The 18,857-nt window shown below is 38.0% G+C and overlaps 1 protein-coding gene across 1 annotated transcript; it reads left to right on the top strand.

Moving 5' to 3' along the window:
- The first annotated feature begins 5,236 nt into the window (after positions 1–5,236).
- Positions 5,237–16,846, top strand: LOC105106771 (zinc finger X-linked protein ZXDB). Its single transcript, XM_031446625.2, has one exon. The coding sequence runs from the start codon at positions 5,468–5,470 to the stop codon at positions 7,937–7,939; it is 2,472 nt and encodes an 823-aa protein (XP_031302485.2). The 5' UTR covers positions 5,237–5,467; the 3' UTR covers positions 7,940–16,846.
- The last annotated feature ends 2,011 nt before the right edge of the window (positions 16,847–18,857 follow it).

Here is an 18,857-nt window from a genome sequence, read left to right as displayed (position 1 = left end):
CAAGTGAGAGTGCTTGCTTGGATGCCCAGTGGTGACAACTTCACAAGTGGCAGGCCTAGAGAGATGTTCCACTTGTTAGTGAACAAGTTTCAGATTTCACATTTGTATCTCTCCATAATCAGAGTGGCAGTTAAGAGAGCCTGGGCAGCAGGTCCAAACAGTATTCAGATGATACACCCACTGTTCATAATCAGATCCTCATGTACAAGGTCTCAGGGTGCCTGAGATAGGAAGCTAGCCCAGTCCTGTTTGTGAACAAAAGGCTGTGAATTAATTTATCCTCTGTGTTCTTTAAACAGAAGAGGTGAATATGCTTTATGCACTGGCAGTACTAGGAAGAGAGTACAAAATTCCAAGGATGAGTGATTATTACAGTATTGCTTCCTCCTGATTTAGTGGTATCTTATTCTATCTATTGAACATGGGCAGAGAAAAAGAAAAAGCTTTTTTAAAAAATTAAATTGTCTCTCCTTCCCAGTATAAGTTGCCAGTTAAATCACTAAATAGTGAACAATTTGTCATTTAAGAATGGCAAAATTATGTGCCATTTTTTCCCATTAAGATTTGTCCATTTTGGAGCCTAAAAGCAATCAAGGAAAGAGCAGTTAAAGCATTCAAATTGCCAATATTGGTAAATGTATACTCTTTGTGAGACTAACACAGGAATCTCTTGCTCTACTCCTCCATGGAAAGGGCTCCAATGGGCATGGCTTTAAATCCAAGCATCTTCTCTCTCTGTTTAGCTCAGGTACAGCTACCAGGAGAGTAGAGCAGCATTTCAGGTATAACCAGTCTATTCCTGAGGAAAACATACGCTATTCATACTTACGTTAGAAGGGGCAATCACAACACACACCAAGACTCTCCTTGTGGGTAGAGAAGGAAAGCCCTAGGTGTGACTAGAATGCAGAGCTCACAGCTTCTCTGCCCTACCCCCAGGACATCCCTTTGTGCTAGAGCCTGAGTTTTGGAGCAAAATTCAATTCAGGCCACAGAACCACTGGTCCAGAAAGAATTATAAGCAGTCTTTTAAAACTCTGGAAATGGCCAGTCCTGCTGTTTTAACCATTAATTTACCAGAGTAACAACATGATGATAAATAGGGTGCCTACTATTCATGCAAAGTAAGAATAGAAGGGACTCCCCTAAACTGATAAAGAATATGAAACTAATTATTAATATATTGCCTCTCTGTTCTAAATTAGCCCTTTAGTATCTGCCATCTGAGAATGGATTAATTACTTTAAGTATGCCTCCTTCAAAGCGATCATGATGTTACACTTTCTCAGTAGAAAACACTGGATGGACTCCTTCAGTAAGGAGGAAGTGGCTTTCCTGTGACTTCTGGTTGTCAGAAGTTTGGGTAGGAGGATATCCTAGGTGCTTTGCCTCAGGCATATGCCCAGAATAACTATGGTACATGCAATCCCAGTGCGGCCTGGTCATCAGCTTTCTGTGACCCTCTTCAGAGGCACATACTGTGCTCCAAGCCACCTGCCCACTGATTCTCTCCACTTGATTTCTCTCCCACTCCACCCCACTACCAGGTTTATCTACTGTATTCCTCCCAAGGCTGCAGCCCTCTCAACATCATATAGGGCATTGTTAGCTGCGGCATCCAACTCCATGAGGACCTCTGGTGCCCACACATGGACCAGCAGCTGTGGCTTGTCCACAATGATGTCCTCCACAGGGTTGCTTTCTGCTTACCCTGCAACTGTAGGCCAGCTCTGGTTCTGCAAACCAGCTCTGGTGCTAGCAAACTAGCAACTCTCTGCCATCCAGTAGGTTCTCCTACACCTTCTCTAATGAGGTGTGAACTCCAGCCTTGAGGAGGGGCAGACACTCCAAGTTTGTCTTTTTTTGGGTATGCTCCCTCAGCCCCAGGATATCATATAGAGTTATCTTATATTATACATTTGTCATAGTTTAATAATTCTTTACATTAAATTTTATGCTAAAATTCCCCTGTCTGCTGTGTACTTTCCATCTCCTGATTGGATCCAGATTGGTACAGAACACAACATTGACAGCAAATATCATCCTTGGAATTACTGAAACCTTTCTTTTACAGCCACATCAAGTAAGGATGTCCACTATCACCCAGAAAGAGCAGTAAGGGGGAAAAAGAAACAAAATGCTTGGAAAGGAAGAAGTAAGACTGGCATTATTTGAAGAGTATATGATTGTATACATTAAATTCTACAGGTATTCACAGACAAATTAGTAGAATCATTAAGAGTTTAGGAAGATGTTTGTAAGATAAAATATTAACATACAAAAGCTAAATGAATTCTATTCACCAGCAACAAATTTACAAAATGAAAATTTCAAATATAGTTTTTGGAAAATATGAAGTACCTAGGATAAAATACCCTCTTATGGGGAAAATATGAAATATTATTGGAACACATTAGAGAAATCTTTATTAAAAGGAGAGATGGACCATAGCCATTCAATAACACTCATTATTGACAAGAATTCAAATCTAAAAGTTCAACACAATCTTAACTGGAACCCCAAACAAGATTTTGGCTGAATTTTTCTGATTAATTTATAATTTAAATGGAATCAAAAAGAGCCAAAAGTGACCCAAGATACTCTTGAAGAACAAGGTAGAATTCACTGGCTTTATCCAAATATCAGGATTGACTACAGAGCTGTAGTAATTAATACTGATATGTGGTATTTTAAATAGATAGATGAATAGAGCCCTGATATTTAATAAAGAGTACATAAACTAGTCCAGACATAGGCTGATACTTGATTTATGACACATGTGGCACTGCAAATCCGTTTGGAAAGGGCAGACTTTGCAACAAGTGGTTCACTGAGTCAATAAGATATTCACATGGAAAAAAATGGAACCCTACTCAACACTATACACAAACATATGGTGAAAGGCAAAACCATAAATATTTAAGAAGACAACACAGAGAATATTTTCAGGGCCGCAGGGCAGGGACAGATTCCTTGAAAAAGAACAGAACTAACTACAAGGAAAAAACAATAAATCTGACTGTGCTACAATTAAGATCTTCTGTCACAAAGCACAGCATAAAGCAAGAGAAAATACAAACACAAAGCAAAGGAATATTTTGGCCAGACATATAATCACTGATGGACTGGTATTTAAAATGCATAAATAGCGGGGGAGGGTATAGCTCCAGTGGTAGAGTGTAGGCTCAGCATGCACAAGGTCTTGGGTTCCATCTCCAGTACCTCCTCTAAAAATAAATAAGCCTAATTACCTCCTCCCCTCAAAAAAATTTAAAATACAATGAAAACACATAAATAACACATTGGATCAGTAACTACAAGATGGAAAATAGAATAGAAAAATGGTGAAACAGTTGAACATGAGCAAGCCTTTCACAGCAGAGAAAAGCCAAAAGGCTCATAAACATGAGCATGTGCAAAAAATTAATAGCAGCAGTAAAAAAGGTAAATTAAATTCTGGCAATACTTGGTGTAGATGAAGATGTGCAGGAGCAGGAACTCTCTCTGTCACTAGAGGGATTGTAAATTGGTACAACCACTACAGAACACAATTTGGCATCATTGAGAAAAGCCAAAGATATCCATACTCTATGGGCCAGTGATTCTGTTCTTGGGTGTATACCCAAGAGACTTTTAAACATGTGTCCCATGGAAAATGCCCAAGAATGCTCATTGCACCATTGTTCATAATAATGGTCCCAAACTAAAAACAACCCTAGTGTCCATCAACTGTAGAATGGTAACAGTGTATCATAATCACTTTGCTAAAGTCATACACCGGAATGCTAGTCAACAATGGAGACAAAAGATCTATGGCTACTATGAACAACACAGATAAGTCTCTCAAATGAATACGATACAGAGTGAAAGAAGCAGGCCATAAAAGGGATCATGCAGTATGATTCCACTGATCTAACTTCATATAAACTGTACTGCTTAGGAATGCATACAAAAGTTGTATTAAAAAACATCAAAAAAAAGCACTGAAATGATTATCACAAAGTCAAGATAGTGACTATATCCTTAGGGGAGGGTGTGGGTTGCAATTGGGAAGAACACAGTGGCTGTATTCTGGAAGGCTGGCAATGGTCTATTTCTTGATCTCGGTCCTGGTTACATGGGTGTTTGCTTTTATAAATCATCTAAACCTGGCAGATATATTTTATGCACTCCTCTATATCTCAGGTTTGAAAAATACTTCTTCCAAAAAATGAAATACAGAGAAAAATATGTGATGTAGAAGTTTGGATGAGGTTTGATTTGCTATGGACGAAAAACTTGATCTTTTAATCAAGAGATCAGCAGGTGCCCATTATCATTGAAAGAAGAGGAAAGAAGGGATTATTTAAACTATAGATACCCCATCATCTAGTCATCACTCCAAGCCTTTCTCTTGCCAGATAATTCAGCCTATATTTATATCAATTCCCAGTTCACTGATGACAGACAAACTGGATCATCATCATCATCATCATCACCATCATCATCATCGTTTACAAGAGCATTATTAGCCATCAGTGGCCAAATCCATTACAGTGAGACTGGGGGACCACACTTAACTGCACGCAGGCTCAATGGGGCTCTTGGGCATGGTCATCTGTGCCTTTTTCTCAGAAGAGTCCATTGCAGTGACTTAGGGTCTAACCTTGTCCCACTTAACTGGTACATCTCGTCTTGTGCACCTTATAGGGAGAACCCAGGAGTGGGTTGGGTTTTCCAGATTTCAATATAAATTGTTTCATCCTCCAAGCTTTGCATTCTAGGCTGAACAGTGCTAATCCGTTCTGGCCCCACCTCTCATTCTAATCTCTGCATCAGCAGGACAAAAAATTTAACTGTGCGACAAATTTTCCTGAGGACGTTGCTCAAGACAGTTCTGGATATGGAAGTTGTCCAGGAAAAAAATTTTAAAAGACATCATTTTCAGTAGGAATTGGTAGCACTATGGTAGGTTAATGTTGACACATAGTGTATTCTCTCAGGAATTTTTTCTCATCTTCTCATCTATCAATCCAGCCAGCCATCCAGTAAACACTGTTTCGCACCTGAGAAGCACTAATCACCATACTTAGCAATGGGAGGGGCTGGGGGTGTGTTTACTTTAGTACATACAGTGAGGTTGCGTTTAGCAGATAGATATCTAAGGTATTCCAGCACCAGTTACTGAGTGAGGTCATTTCTCCTGTACCTGGGAAGACTTCCTTGATTTCTTACTAATATTAAACGTGGAACTTATTTCTGAATACCAGGCGCTGCCCCTGGGCTTTCTGTTCTGTTGTAGAGCCCAGTTACCAGAATATTTAAATCACGGTGGCGTTAAACACGTTTTAATATCTGATAGGGCCAGTTTCTGCGCATTGCACATTTTTTTTTTTTCTCTTTCAGGAACGTGTTCGGGCCCGCGGCAGGGGGCGGGGTCGCGCCTCCTCCGCGGCTCTGGTTCCAGTGGAGCCTCACGGACGCGGAGATGGAAATCCCGAGGCTGCTCCCGGCTCGCGGGACGCGACAGGGCGGCGGCGCTGGCAGCCCCGGGGGTGGCGGCCGGATCCACGGAGGTCCTGACCCGCGGGCCGGACAGGCCCCCGCGCGCCGCCTCCTGCTGCTCCGGGGCCCCCAAGATGGCGGGCCCGGGCGGCGGCGTGAGGAGGCCCGCGCGGCCTCCCCCGGCCCGGGCCCGGGCCCGAGCCCGTTGGCGCCGAGGCCCGATCACGCTGGTGGCGGCGGTGGCGGCGGTGGCGGTGGTGGCGGCAGCTGCGGCGGTGGCGGCAGCGGCAGCGATGACTTCTTCCTGGTGCTGCTGGACCCGGTGGGTGGAGACGTAGAGACCGCGGGCGCCGGCCAGGCCGCAGGGCCCGTGTGGAGGGAGGAGGCCGGGCTGGGCCCACGGCTCCAGGGGGACGAAAGCGGCGCGAACCCCGAGGGCCGCCCTTGCCTGGGCCCCAGTAGCCTGTCCGCTATCCCTGCCCCAGTCCCGGCGCTGGCCCCGATCCCCGCCGCAGGCCTGGGCCCCGCTGCGGCCTTCGCGGGCACCGTCACTATTCACAACCAAAACCTGCTGTTGCGCTTCGAGAACGGCGTCCTCACCCTGGCCACGCCCCCACCGCCAGCCTGGGCTCCTGGGGTCGCCCCTGCCCCGCAGCCCGGGGGTCTGATCGTCCCGCCAGCGGGGATCCCGCACGCCGCGCAGCCTGGCGACTGTCCTGAGCTGCCGCCTGACCTCCTGCTGGCGGAGCGGGCCGAACCCGCGCCCGCCCCTGCTCCCGAGGAGGAAGCAGAGGGCCCGGCTGCTGCTGCGAGCCCCCGCGGGCCCGGCGGCCCGGGCCAGGGCGTGGTGCTGTACCTGTGTCCTGAGGCGCAGTGCGGACAAACCTTCGCCAAGAAGCACCAGCTAAAGGTGCACCTGCTGACGCACAGCAGCAGCCAGGGCCAGCGGCCCTTCAAGTGCCCCCTGGGCGGCTGCGGCTGGACCTTTACCACCTCCTACAAGCTCAAAAGGCACCTGCAGTCGCACGACAAACTGAGGCCCTTCGGCTGTCCGGCAGAGGGCTGTGGCAAGAGCTTCACCACCGTGTATAACCTCAAAGCGCACATGAAGGGCCACGAGCAGGAGAACTCATTCAAATGCGAGGTCTGCGAGGAGACCTTCCCCACGCAAGCCAAGCTCAGTGCCCACCAGCGCAGCCACTTCGAGCCTGAGAGGCCCTACCAGTGCGCGTTTTCTGGCTGCAAGAAGACGTTTATCACAGTGAGTGCCCTGTTTTCTCATAACCGCGCCCACTTCAGGGAACAGGAACTCTTTTCCTGCTCCTTTCCTGGCTGCAGCAAACAGTACGACAAGGCTTGTCGGCTGAAAATTCACCTTCGGAGCCACACCGGCGAGAGACCGTTCCTTTGTGACTTTGAGGGCTGTGGCTGGAACTTCACCAGCATGTCCAAACTCCTAAGGCACAAAAGGAAGCACGACGATGACCGGAGGTTCATGTGCCCTGTGGAAGGCTGTGGGAAATCTTTCACAAGGGCCGAACACCTGAAAGGCCACAGCATAACCCACTTGGGTACAAAGCCTTTTGTGTGCCCTGTGGAAGGCTGCTGTGCCAGGTTCTCTGCTCGCAGTAGTCTCTACATTCACTCCAAGAAACACTTGCAGGATGTGGACACTTGGAAAAGCCGATGCCCGGTCTCCACTTGTAATAAACTCTTCACATCCAAGCATAGCATGAAGACCCACATGGCCAAAAGGCACAACCTCCGCCAGGATCTCTTAGCTCAGCTAGAAGCTGCAAATTCTCTTACGCCTAGCAGTGAACTTACCAGCCAGGGGCAGAATGACCTCAGTGATGCAGAGCTAGTGTCTCTCTTCTCTGATGTGCCTGGTAATAGTTCTGCTGCAGTGCTGGACACGGCATTGGTGAACTCTGGAATCCTGACTATTGATGTGGCTTCTGTGAACTCAACTCTGGCAGGGAACCTCCCTGCCAATAATAATAATTCCTTAGGGCAGGCTGTGGACCCTCCGGCCTTGATGGCCACCAGCGACCTTCCTCAAAGTCTGGATACCTCACTCTTTTTTGGAACGACAGCTGCCGGTTTTCAGCAGAGCCCCTTAGATATGGATGACGTCTCAAGTCTAAGTGCGGGGTCCTTGGGATCTCTGGGCTCTTTGGCTATGAAAAACTCGAGTCAAGAGCCCCAAGCTTTGACCCCCAGCAGCAAGCTAACAGTAGACACAGATGCTCTGACTCCTTCAAGCACCCTTTGTGAAAACAGTGTCTCAGAACTACTTCCGCCAACCAAAACGGAATGGAGTGTACATCCTGGCTCCGACTTCTTTGGACAGGAGGAAGAAACCCAGTTTGGATTCTCCAATCCAGCAGGAAACCATGGGTCTCAGAAAGAAACAGACCTTATCACAGTGACTGGCAGCTCATTTTTGGTATGAACTAAACTCTATTCATTCCTTGCCACATGGCTTACTTTTATTGATGATACTCAATTTTAAGAATATTCTGGACTAAATGTTTAAATGCAGTTATTTCTTACAGGTTTGAAAAAGAACAGAGCCCTGGGCTAGAATTTTGGAGATTTAAATTGTGATCTTGAGCCTGGAACTGGGACAAGTTGTGTGTACCTGAGCAAGTCACTTACGTATCTGAGCCTTAATTTCCTTATTTATAAAATCAAGTGATTTGAATAGGTCGTTTCTAAGGTTATTTCAGCTCTGTTTTCATGATTTTGTGCTCTTGAATATTTTAGGACCTTTTATGATGATTAACTGTTGTATTTGCTCCTAACGATGGAGAGTGCATTGAGAATAAATGATCAGAGAACATGGAACTAGTGTTTAACCTTAACAATTTAATGGAAATTTTACACAATGCTGAAATATTTCTAAAATTTAATAGTGGCACTAAGAAGAAAGCTGAACATTTGGGTTGGTTCTTTTTACATGTTTATCTTTCTAGTCTCTATTTTTGATGAAAGGCTGTGTTGGTGAACGTGCCAGGGACTTAATGTGACTCAGACCCAGAAATACTGACATTGTGGTGTTGAATAAGTGGCCTTAAATAAGTCATTTCCTCTCACTAACCCTCAGTTCCCTAACTGTAAAGCTGTCATTGTGATGTCCACATACCTGATGCATTTCAGACATCTTTTTCTATCTTAGAAATTAGCTTTGGAGGGAAAATGTTGTGTATTTTGTTATGTTTTAGTGAATTTTTGTCACCTTACCTGCCCCTCTTATTCCCTTTCTTAAATAAAAGTTTAGTCTAATTTAATATCATACTTGTGGCAAAAAGTAGAGCTTTAAGCAGATTGAGAAGCAGGAAAGGGAATCTGTTTCTTCTACAGATTAATGATTTTTCTCCATGCAATTCATGTGACTTTGCCAACATGTCCATTAGACCAAGTTATAGTATTTTTGCTCTGCATGCAAAACCATCCCATAGAATGACTGGAGAGCTTGTGGTTCCATGAAAATCTGGGAATGGACCAGAGTAAGATTTTCTCACCTCTCTGCCCTGGAGAGCTCATTGTTTGCCTTATGTCAGGGTTGGAATGAGAGTTTTTATTTGCATTTTGAGTAATATTGTCTTACATGAGTATAGCATTTTACAATTTATGTGGCAATTTCACAATTGTTATATCTCTTCCTCACAATTTTGTGAGATAATTGTGGCAAAGTTTCAATTGTAGGTCATATTAAAATTTACCTAACTCACATTACAAATGAATTTTGCTTAGTAATTATTAATTGTACATGTATATATGTATATATATCTGTGTATACATATATATATATATATCTCAACTTTCATTCTACTCTTCTGAGTTTCTTGATCACTTTTGTTTATAACCACTTGTTTCTCTTCCACCTTAATTCATGTCTGTTACCATCTGCAAGCTCTGCTCCCTCTCCAACCTATTCTATAGCATGTGCACATCAGTCCTTGTGTTGATCTCTTTTTTTTCAATTAGGAAAGTAATTTTCATGGTCACCATCTCTCAGCCATTCTCCGCATGGCTCGTTTTTCAGTCACAGTATTTACTTCAAGTCTGAGTGTGCATTCAGAAATTATTTTCTGGATTTAGAATTCAGTGTGTTTATATATTAACCAAATAATAGTGGGGATATTTTATGTAAGATTTTAGTGAGACATGTATTTTTTCTATTTTTCCAAAATTTTTCACCATGTAGTTCTAGCAAACACTATGAGTTGCTCTGAAATATTCTAACTCGATGCTGTTTGTATGTACGTTTGTGGATAACAATTATAGCACTTTGGCAGTGCACTTTAAAATTTGCCATTTTCAAATGCTTCTGTACTAATTTTTAAATTGGTTGTACTCATTCATTGAAAAAGCAAAAAGTATATAAAAATTTGTAATCCAATGATATGGTCAGAATTTGATTGTTTCTAACCATTTAACAGTTCTCCCTCAGCACTTTGGAAAGATTTTAAGTCCATTTTAGAAATGTGTTGTCATTAGTTAAGTCCTCTTAAATAAATTACTCTTCTTTTCCTACAGATAGGAATGTAGAGTACCTGAGATGAACATGCAGGTCATAGGCATCTGTTAATATGTATGACCAGAAAAATATTTTAAAATCCTGTTACTTTGTTTCTCTAACCCCTCATTAAAAACTACCACAAAATATACTTTTGTTACATTCTGTGGAATTGTCAAAGAACAGATTTTATTTTTGTTGATAAAAATCTGAAATTGTTTATAGGCTCACATGGTTTCTTTCAGTCAATTTGTTCAAAAGATTGCTCTTTCAATATTGTTATCCCAACATGATGGTGAAAATGGCATGAAATTACAATCAGAAGTGTCAATACAACCATAATGGTTACATTTCTGTTAGTGTTGGCATAAATTTGCCGTTTTAAAAAATGAGATATGATTTAATGTTATCTCATTTGCTTTTTGTGCTTCTTCAGTCTTTGGTTTATTAAAATTTTGCCAGTTGAAAACACAATAACAAAACGTTTTGCAGGAAGGTTCACATCCAGGGGACTCTGTTGAACATTTCATCATGAGTTAAAATATGTTTATTTTGACATTATTACCGTGATCTCATTATAGTATTACATAACTGAAAGCCTTAAATAATGGAAGTGAAACTTGATAGAATATAAGGATCATTTTTTTCTTGATTAAATTCTTCATATTCCCATCCAGTAAAAATAAGAGAAGACTTTAGTGTAACAGGATATTTACGTCTATTCCTTGATTCCAGATAAAGCACTGATTAATTCCCTGTTTGGGAATATTTGTAATCCCTTAGTAATTATTAATATCAAACATATCCACTTGATGATTTGGTAATAATGAAACTGAATTTAACCTAATTTAGATGCAGCTCATATGAAATATTAATAATAATGATAAGTGAAATATAAGGCTGACCTGAAATTTATGTATATTTTTCTTTTGAACAAAATATTTGCTTACCAATTTTTTTAAAAAGCTAAATATGTGTTGGGAATGTAGAAAACAGATTATCTAAACACTTTGTCAGAAGGCAACAATATATTAAAAGCAAATCACTCATTACAAATAAATTTTTTTATATTTTTCAAATCTGAATCAATTTGGTAACAAGTTTTAAGCTAGGGACCTCATTGTATATTTCAACTTAATTTACTGACTATATACAAAATATGTGGTAGAAGAGTACCAGGAATATAGATAGGAGGAATAAAATGTGAACTGCATCTTAATTTTAGAGAGGACATAGGAATGCACATGAAATATTTCACAACTAAACAATACCAGCAAGCAAGTTTTCAGACACCAAATGAATGACTTGGAGGAAAAGGAGGGGCAGTAGCTATGCTTTAATGGATGGTTACATTCAGTTACATAGATAAGAGAATAGAAGAATTCCAACCAGGGGTGAAAAACCACAAGGAAAGATTTTGAAATGGAATTGGCCACACAACACTGGGAAAGATAACCTAGCTCAAATGCAGGGCTCGTGTTTGGTAAGTGCTAAGTGTTAGGATTAGACTGCTAATGATAGAGTCAATATCTGAAGAGCTATGAAAACCGTTCGCAGTGGATAGGACTTCATTCTGGACATGGTTACGAATCAGTAAATATATTTAAGAAATCAAATGAAGATTATGTAGAAAGTTTAATATAGTGTATATGTACAATGTGGATTTGATGAGGGGAGATAGGAAAATCATTTACGAGTCTATTGTAATAATTTCAAGGTTCTGTGATGAAAGCTTGAATTAGAGTCATGGCAGAAAAAGACAGATACTGGAGTTGTTTTTAAATTAGAGAAATATAAATTGGTGACTCATTGAATATATGGGACATCCATCAGAAAAAGAAAGGAAGATCAGAAATAACTCTAAGGATATTTTTTGGAAACTAAAAATTACATTTCATTAATATGGACAAAAGGTTGGGTATTATAACCTTTTCAGGAATATATACTGAAAGATGATTAGTTTAGGACATATTTAATTCATTGGGAAGTGATAAATCAGTTATCCTTGACTGAACTATACACATCGTGGATTATACACACCCTTAGACCATGTGGGCCATATCATCTCCCTTGATTCCTTCATATATACTCAGATTCACATTCAGTGTTAGTACTCTTGTTTACCTTTAAGTACTTACGGGCCTCTTCAACCTCATACAATACCCTCCCAGGATACTCTGCATTAAAATGAGCTATGTCACCTCAGTCTAACAATTCTTTCTTACTACTACTCTCTTCCCTACTATATATATTCAATGAATATTTTATGTGGTACTTAGTAATATAATAAATCATTTCTCCAGAATTTGGGCGGTGCTGTTTAGTCTAGTCATTAATTTCAATAGTTCTTCAATATAACCCTTGTTAGGTTGAATTTTACCTACATTTTTCTCATATTGTAAGAGATAGGCCTAAGATTGCCCAAAACGACTTTCCATGTGATCCTTGGGGCTCCTTACTTATAATCCCCTCTGTGATTAACTAACATGATATATGAACTCAGTCATAGGAATTACATTCTCTGTTATCTACATACCCTAACATATTTTCTCCTTTTTATTGTTACCCTCACTACTAATGGTGATAACTCAAGGAATGGAGTCCAAAGAAAATGTGAGATAAACAAGTAGCATAAATAATTACCTAGCAATTACATTTTGTTTGATAGTGAATTTTGCTTTCCTGCATTGTCAACAGAACACTTCACCTCATTCTAATTTCCTGCTGACATTTATGGACGTGAAAAACAGTTGGCCTACAGAAAATAATTCATTATTTTAAACAAAGCAAGACAATGATTCTTAAGAAGGTTAATAAAGTGTGAAGCCCTTAGGAATATCTCTTATTGTTATCAGCTTATTAAACAGCTGGTAATTGTTAAGTGCCTACTCTGTGTGAGACAATGTAAGGTTTAAAACAAAAGTATATTTTATCAATTCATTCAAACAAACATTTTTGAGCATCTATTTGACAACTCCTGTCCTTATGCTCACACACATTACTATTTAGACAGAGAAACAAAAACTCAAGCAATGAAAAATAATATATAATGAAGTCCTAATTGGTTACATTTTGGAGTAATAAAGATTTAAATTGAATAGCAGCTGTCATTTTCAAAGCATGGACTAAAAATTGGGATAAGGAAAAATTCAATGCACAGATTATCAAAAGCTATTTAAAAAAATTCTAAGAATCTAGAATTTAATCTGGGATATAGCAATTAGGTTAAACTATCCTAAATTAAAATTTAAATGGAATTTTGAGTGGTGACTTAAATAATTATAGCAAAATCCTTTGGTAAATAAAATTTAAATTATGCTTTATTTTTATTTATTCTAGATTGAATCCTGGATGTAATGTTATATCTGAAAGTGATCTTTTGGAAATCATATAAGATAAATACGTTATTTTCAAAGGGAAAACTATAGACTATAAATAAATAGTATTAAGTTAAATAAAATGACCTTTCCTTATATTAGACACAAAAGCAAATTTTAATTTGCCGAAATGGGAAAACAAGGACTTTAATTAGGAAGTATTTCATATAGGTACACTATTTGAAAAGAAGAATATATAGATTTCATATGATATTTAGGACTGAGAACTGGAATTTAGCATAGAGAATCCTGAGACTTCACCAGTTATGTGGTGAAGGTCAGAGTAGTCATCAAGCAAGCATTTAAGATTCTTAATAAAATATAAGTAGCTTAATACATTTGGAAAGGGGAAAAAGTCCATCATGGCAAAATAAAGCTCTCTTTAGTGACAAGCAGCAGTATGTGTCCAAGATGCAAATGAGTTACAAATGGTAGCAAAAACAAAGACATTTCAACTCTCAGGCATCCTCACTTTGGAATAAAGCCAAGAAATTATCAATCTTTATCAGGACCTACTTCCCTTTCCTGTTTACGATGGAGAGACATAACTGAAGTATGAGACTATATTATGCTGGATGTGGAAGAAGGAAGTTGGTCACATATCTGTTTGTGGGGAAATTAGCCAAAACAGAGAGCTAAAGTGGAAATTCTACCGACAGTGACTCAGTGAATAGAGCAGCAGTTCATTCCAGGCTAGTTCCAATTTTAGAATATGTACTGCTGGACAGATACTTTTTTTTCCTCCTGATTCATGTTGGCATTAGTTAGTTAATGCTAAACTTAACGCTTGATGTTTCTAAGGAAATAAAATATTTTTCCCCCTTAAAGTCACCTTAATTTTCCTGTGTTTCTTAGAGCTAATTGTTATTATTTTATTTTTAATTAGCAATAACATCAATAAGAAGTGTATCAGATGTCATGACATGATAATAGAAAAAAGAGATATCATATATTTATTATTTTTTCTCACTTTCTGAAATGTTAAGTAAAACTTGTTTTTCTATATTTTTATTTGAGGATTAACTTTCCCATGGGTATGTCGTCGTTTGTGTACTTAGAAAGCAGTAGGACTTGGGAGTATTGTTAAAATAAGTATTTATAATTATAACTTTAGGAATTTGACTACCTTGAAAATGGAGAAATCTAGGCTAGATGTACTACTTTCCTAGATAACAGAGAGATATTATGGAAAGGAATGAAGGACAAATTCATTGGGAAAAAGAGATTCATTTCTGTTATTAAATCAAACTTTGTATTTATCAATCTTGCTGATTAATCATATATATTTTATAGCATATTATAGTCTGTTTTTAGAAGACTCTATATCTAGCACTGAGTGTTTCTTTAGGTGAGACCTGAAAAAATTTGTTTGATTTGCATTACGTTTAATTTTTATTGAATATAATTGACAGTATTATGCAATATTATGTTGGTTTCAGGTGTACAACATAGTGATTTGATATTTTTATACATTATGAAATGATCACCACAATAAGTCTAGTAACCATCTGTTGTTATAATATTATTGATTATATTCCTTATGCTGTACATTACATCCCCGTGACTTACTTACCTTATACCTGGAAGTTTTTACCTCTTTATACCCTTAACCCAATTCTCCTGACCCTCCACCTCCCTCCCCTCTGGCAACCACCAATTTGTTTTCTGTATCTATAGTAGGTATTGAATAGTCCTTTTCACTACTAAATCCATGTACCAAATCTACTGAATATTGTAAAGATTCATTGTATTGCATCTTGTTAGCAAAGTGATTCTGGTCGTCCTTCACCTTAAATTCTTCTGGGGCAAAAAGTTCCTCAAAGATAAAATGTTACCTCAATTTAAAAAAAGCATTGAAAATTCTTCCCAAAAACGAAGATGAGAAAAATTTAAACAAAAAAAGAGAGAAAAGGTTAAGTTTGCTCTTTAGCCCAAATGTTTTGGCTTTTCCTAAGTGTGTTTGGCCTACAAAATCTGTATAAAAGTACAATGGCAATTTTGAAACACGCCCAGTATTTTCCAGTTACAGTTAGCAATGTAAAACCTTCAAATAGATGTTATTGTAATGTTGGTCACCTGTCTATCTGATACCATCTGGCTTTTAGAAATTCCATGAAGATAGAAATGAAAAGTTTTCCAAATTTAGACCTGCCTATGAAATGCCAAAATGTGGTCAAATTAGATGCTGTGGATTATTTTATATGACAGATAATCTTAAGTGTTTGGTGCTTTCAACTATTTCTACTCCAAATATTTTAAAAAGTATTTTAAAAATAAATGTATTTGATTCATTCCCTTAAAGTTGATAATTCATTTTTTATTTGATTTTCCTTTGCAATATTGATGCATTGTTCCATTCAATAAACATTCAGATAACAACTTATAGGTTATCAGTTTTGAAACTGTATTGTATATTTTAATCATTCCTTGCTTTAATTTTTAAGCTACCATATATTGATTCATAACCGGCTATGGAGCATTTTATTTGTAAAATGTATTATTTTTTATATTTTTAATAGAAACATGACATATATTTACAAACAGATCATAAGGATATATAGCTATGTGAATTTTCACAAAGTGAATACATCCCTGTAATTACTACCCAGATCAAGAAGTAAAGTACTACCAGGATCTAAAAACTCCCTCATGTCCTCTTCCAGTCTCTCTACTACCATGAACCAAGAAATATTATCTTGTCTTCTAAAACCATAGATTAAGGGTTTTGTTTGTTTTTCTAAATTATTATTCAGATAAAATTCACAATTTTAACCATTTTTATAATTCAGTGTTTTTTTTAGTGCATTCACAATATTGTGGAACCATCACAATTATTTCCAGAATATTTCATTATCCAGAAAGAAACCCCATACCCATTAAGCAGCAATCCTCCATCCCCTAGAAATCATTAATTTACTTTCTGTACCTATGGATTTGGCTATTCTGCATACTTCATATGAAGGGAATTATACAATATGTGACCTATTATGTCTGGATTATTTTACTTAATATAATACTGTTTTCAGTGTTCATCTCTGTTATAGCATGTATCAATACTTTATTCTTTATATGGCTGAATAATATTCCATGGAATGGGTATACCACATTTTGTTTATTTACTCATCAGTTGATGGACATTTGGGTTGTCTCCACTTTTGAGCTATTACGAATAATGCTGCTATGAACATTTGTGTACAAGTTTTTGCGTGAATATACTAAAAGCATAGATTAGTTTTGCCTATTATTTTGCCTATTTCTTAACTAAAATCAGGAATTGTTGCATAGATAATTATGAAAGAAATCTTAAAGAGTATTTTAAAATTTAGATGTAACAATTTATCTGAAAGCTGCTTTATAGTGAATTTTCTAGAAGTTTGTGTGTTTGTGGGAAATATAGAATGCCAAAGAAATGCATATTACTGTATTTTTGGTAATTAATAAAAACAACATTATTAATTGACATAGTGACATTTTTAACTGTATCTCTATTTTGCTACTGCTGCTATTAATTTATATTGGTAAAGGGTTTAAATACAAATTATTAGAAAATGTGGAGATAAATTTGAATTTGGCTTGTCATTTTAAATTTCCTTCTAAGATTAGGAGAAAAAAACAGCCATTTTATATAGAACGGTGAAAATATGCACATATAGCACACATGTTTATATGTGATGGAAATGTTTCCATTTAGTATGCAGCACATAGTTTGCTTGAAAATATTGTATCTCCACCTTCTCCATGCAATCTATAGATGAAAACCCCTAAAATACAGCAAGGTGGAAACCAAACAGAGTCAGAAATTGTAAGACAGATGTGAAACATTTTCAGATGTCAACTGAAAAAAATGGGCAATCTAAAAGTTAAGAATTATGTTTTATTCTGTGACCTTACTGAAGGCTATAATAGCCAAGAATACAGACCTCAAATAGTTCTGAGAAACTGTTCCAAAGTGGTAAGGGGGGAGCCAGGATATATAGGAGTTGTTGCTGAAAAAAATGTTGAACCTCAGAAGATTCCTGCTAATCACAAAAAACAGACATCTCAAGTTAATGATTTTAGCGCCTTTCTATGTATGATAGGATGTAAGAGTCTGGGCCTATTGAAATTATCCCTCTCATATGCATCTTAAATATCTAGGGCCAGTATCCTGTTTTTTTCCATCCTGAATTCCTGTCAGGTCAGAGATGGCTGCAGTGGCTGATGGCTTGATGACAGGCAACATTTGTTGTTTTCTGGAGTGGCAGGCAACATTTTTTTTTTTTTGTCCACAAATCTTACTCTTGATCATAAATTCAACCAAGGTTTGGGAGGCATTTCCTGACCAATTTGTCCCACAGCACTAGGAAGGCTCATTCTTAGATCAGGTGAGGCTTCTGCTAGTAGGACACTCAGAGTGCTAGTTTTTGGATTAGGCACTATTGATAACCTAAAATTCTCTGGATTGCCTGTTTTACTAGTCTATCATGATCTGAGAAATGTTTTCCCTTATTGCTTCTTCCCATATCTAGAGTGGTACTATTACAATTATTCTATGTAGAATTATATATATGTAATATATTATACATGTATATATTACATATATACATATAACATATTTTGAGAATCTTCTTGAAGATCTTCATTTTATAAAAGTATCAGAGTAAAACGATTGTCTATAAATGAAAAAAGGCTTAAAATGCCATGGTTAAAGATGTGATTATAATGCAATTGACAAGAAACTTGGCTATTTCTGTGACATACATTTTAAGATAATAACTAGAATGATGACTGATAACAGATGAGGACATATCAGATTTTTAGAAATTCCATATAAATTCTGGAATATCTATATTAATGATGTTTAGTCATACAGTATAACCTAAGGAGGTTTTATCACCACTAATTTGACAATGTTTCCCATTTAATTTAACATACCCGATCAACTAATTAGTTTAATATTTCTCTTTAGGATGATTCAGGGGCCCTTTGAAGCACTGCAAAGTTAGCTGGAGGTCAAAAGAACCTTAATTAGAATTTAATATTTGGGAAATGTGTCAAAGATATAAAAATGGTTTAAAATACTTGTTCAGATAGGATTATAGGTAACTATGAAATAATACAATATTTATTCACTCAACCAAAGTGATAATAAAGCAGTGTTAAGGCAAATACAGATCTTTTAGAAGGCAAAGAAACTTACAATGTTATCAAAAGTAGATCAACATTCCAAGAAAACATTGTTCTCTTAACAGAGAGTGAAAACCGAGTTCCAGTCCTGCACCAGTCCACCCTCAATAACAAAATGCATTTACCTAATTGAATTCAATCCAATCCCAGCCTGATCTTGTACAAAACTCTTTTCTCAGGGTTCCCTTTTTACAAACCTACAACTTTTTATATCTGTGTTAGTTTATTCTTTATTTTTTTTCCCGTCGAGAAATAAACTTAGGACGAAATCACTCTTTTTCCTTAGCAAACTGCATATCCATTCC

The sequence above is a fragment of the Camelus dromedarius genome, chromosome X (assembly GCF_036321535.1).
Source record: "Camelus dromedarius isolate mCamDro1 chromosome X, mCamDro1.pat, whole genome shotgun sequence".
Lineage (NCBI taxonomy): Eukaryota > Metazoa > Chordata > Mammalia > Artiodactyla > Camelidae > Camelus > Camelus dromedarius.
The sequence above is the reverse complement of the archived record's forward strand: the minus strand, read 5'-3'. Positions and strand labels throughout refer to the sequence as shown.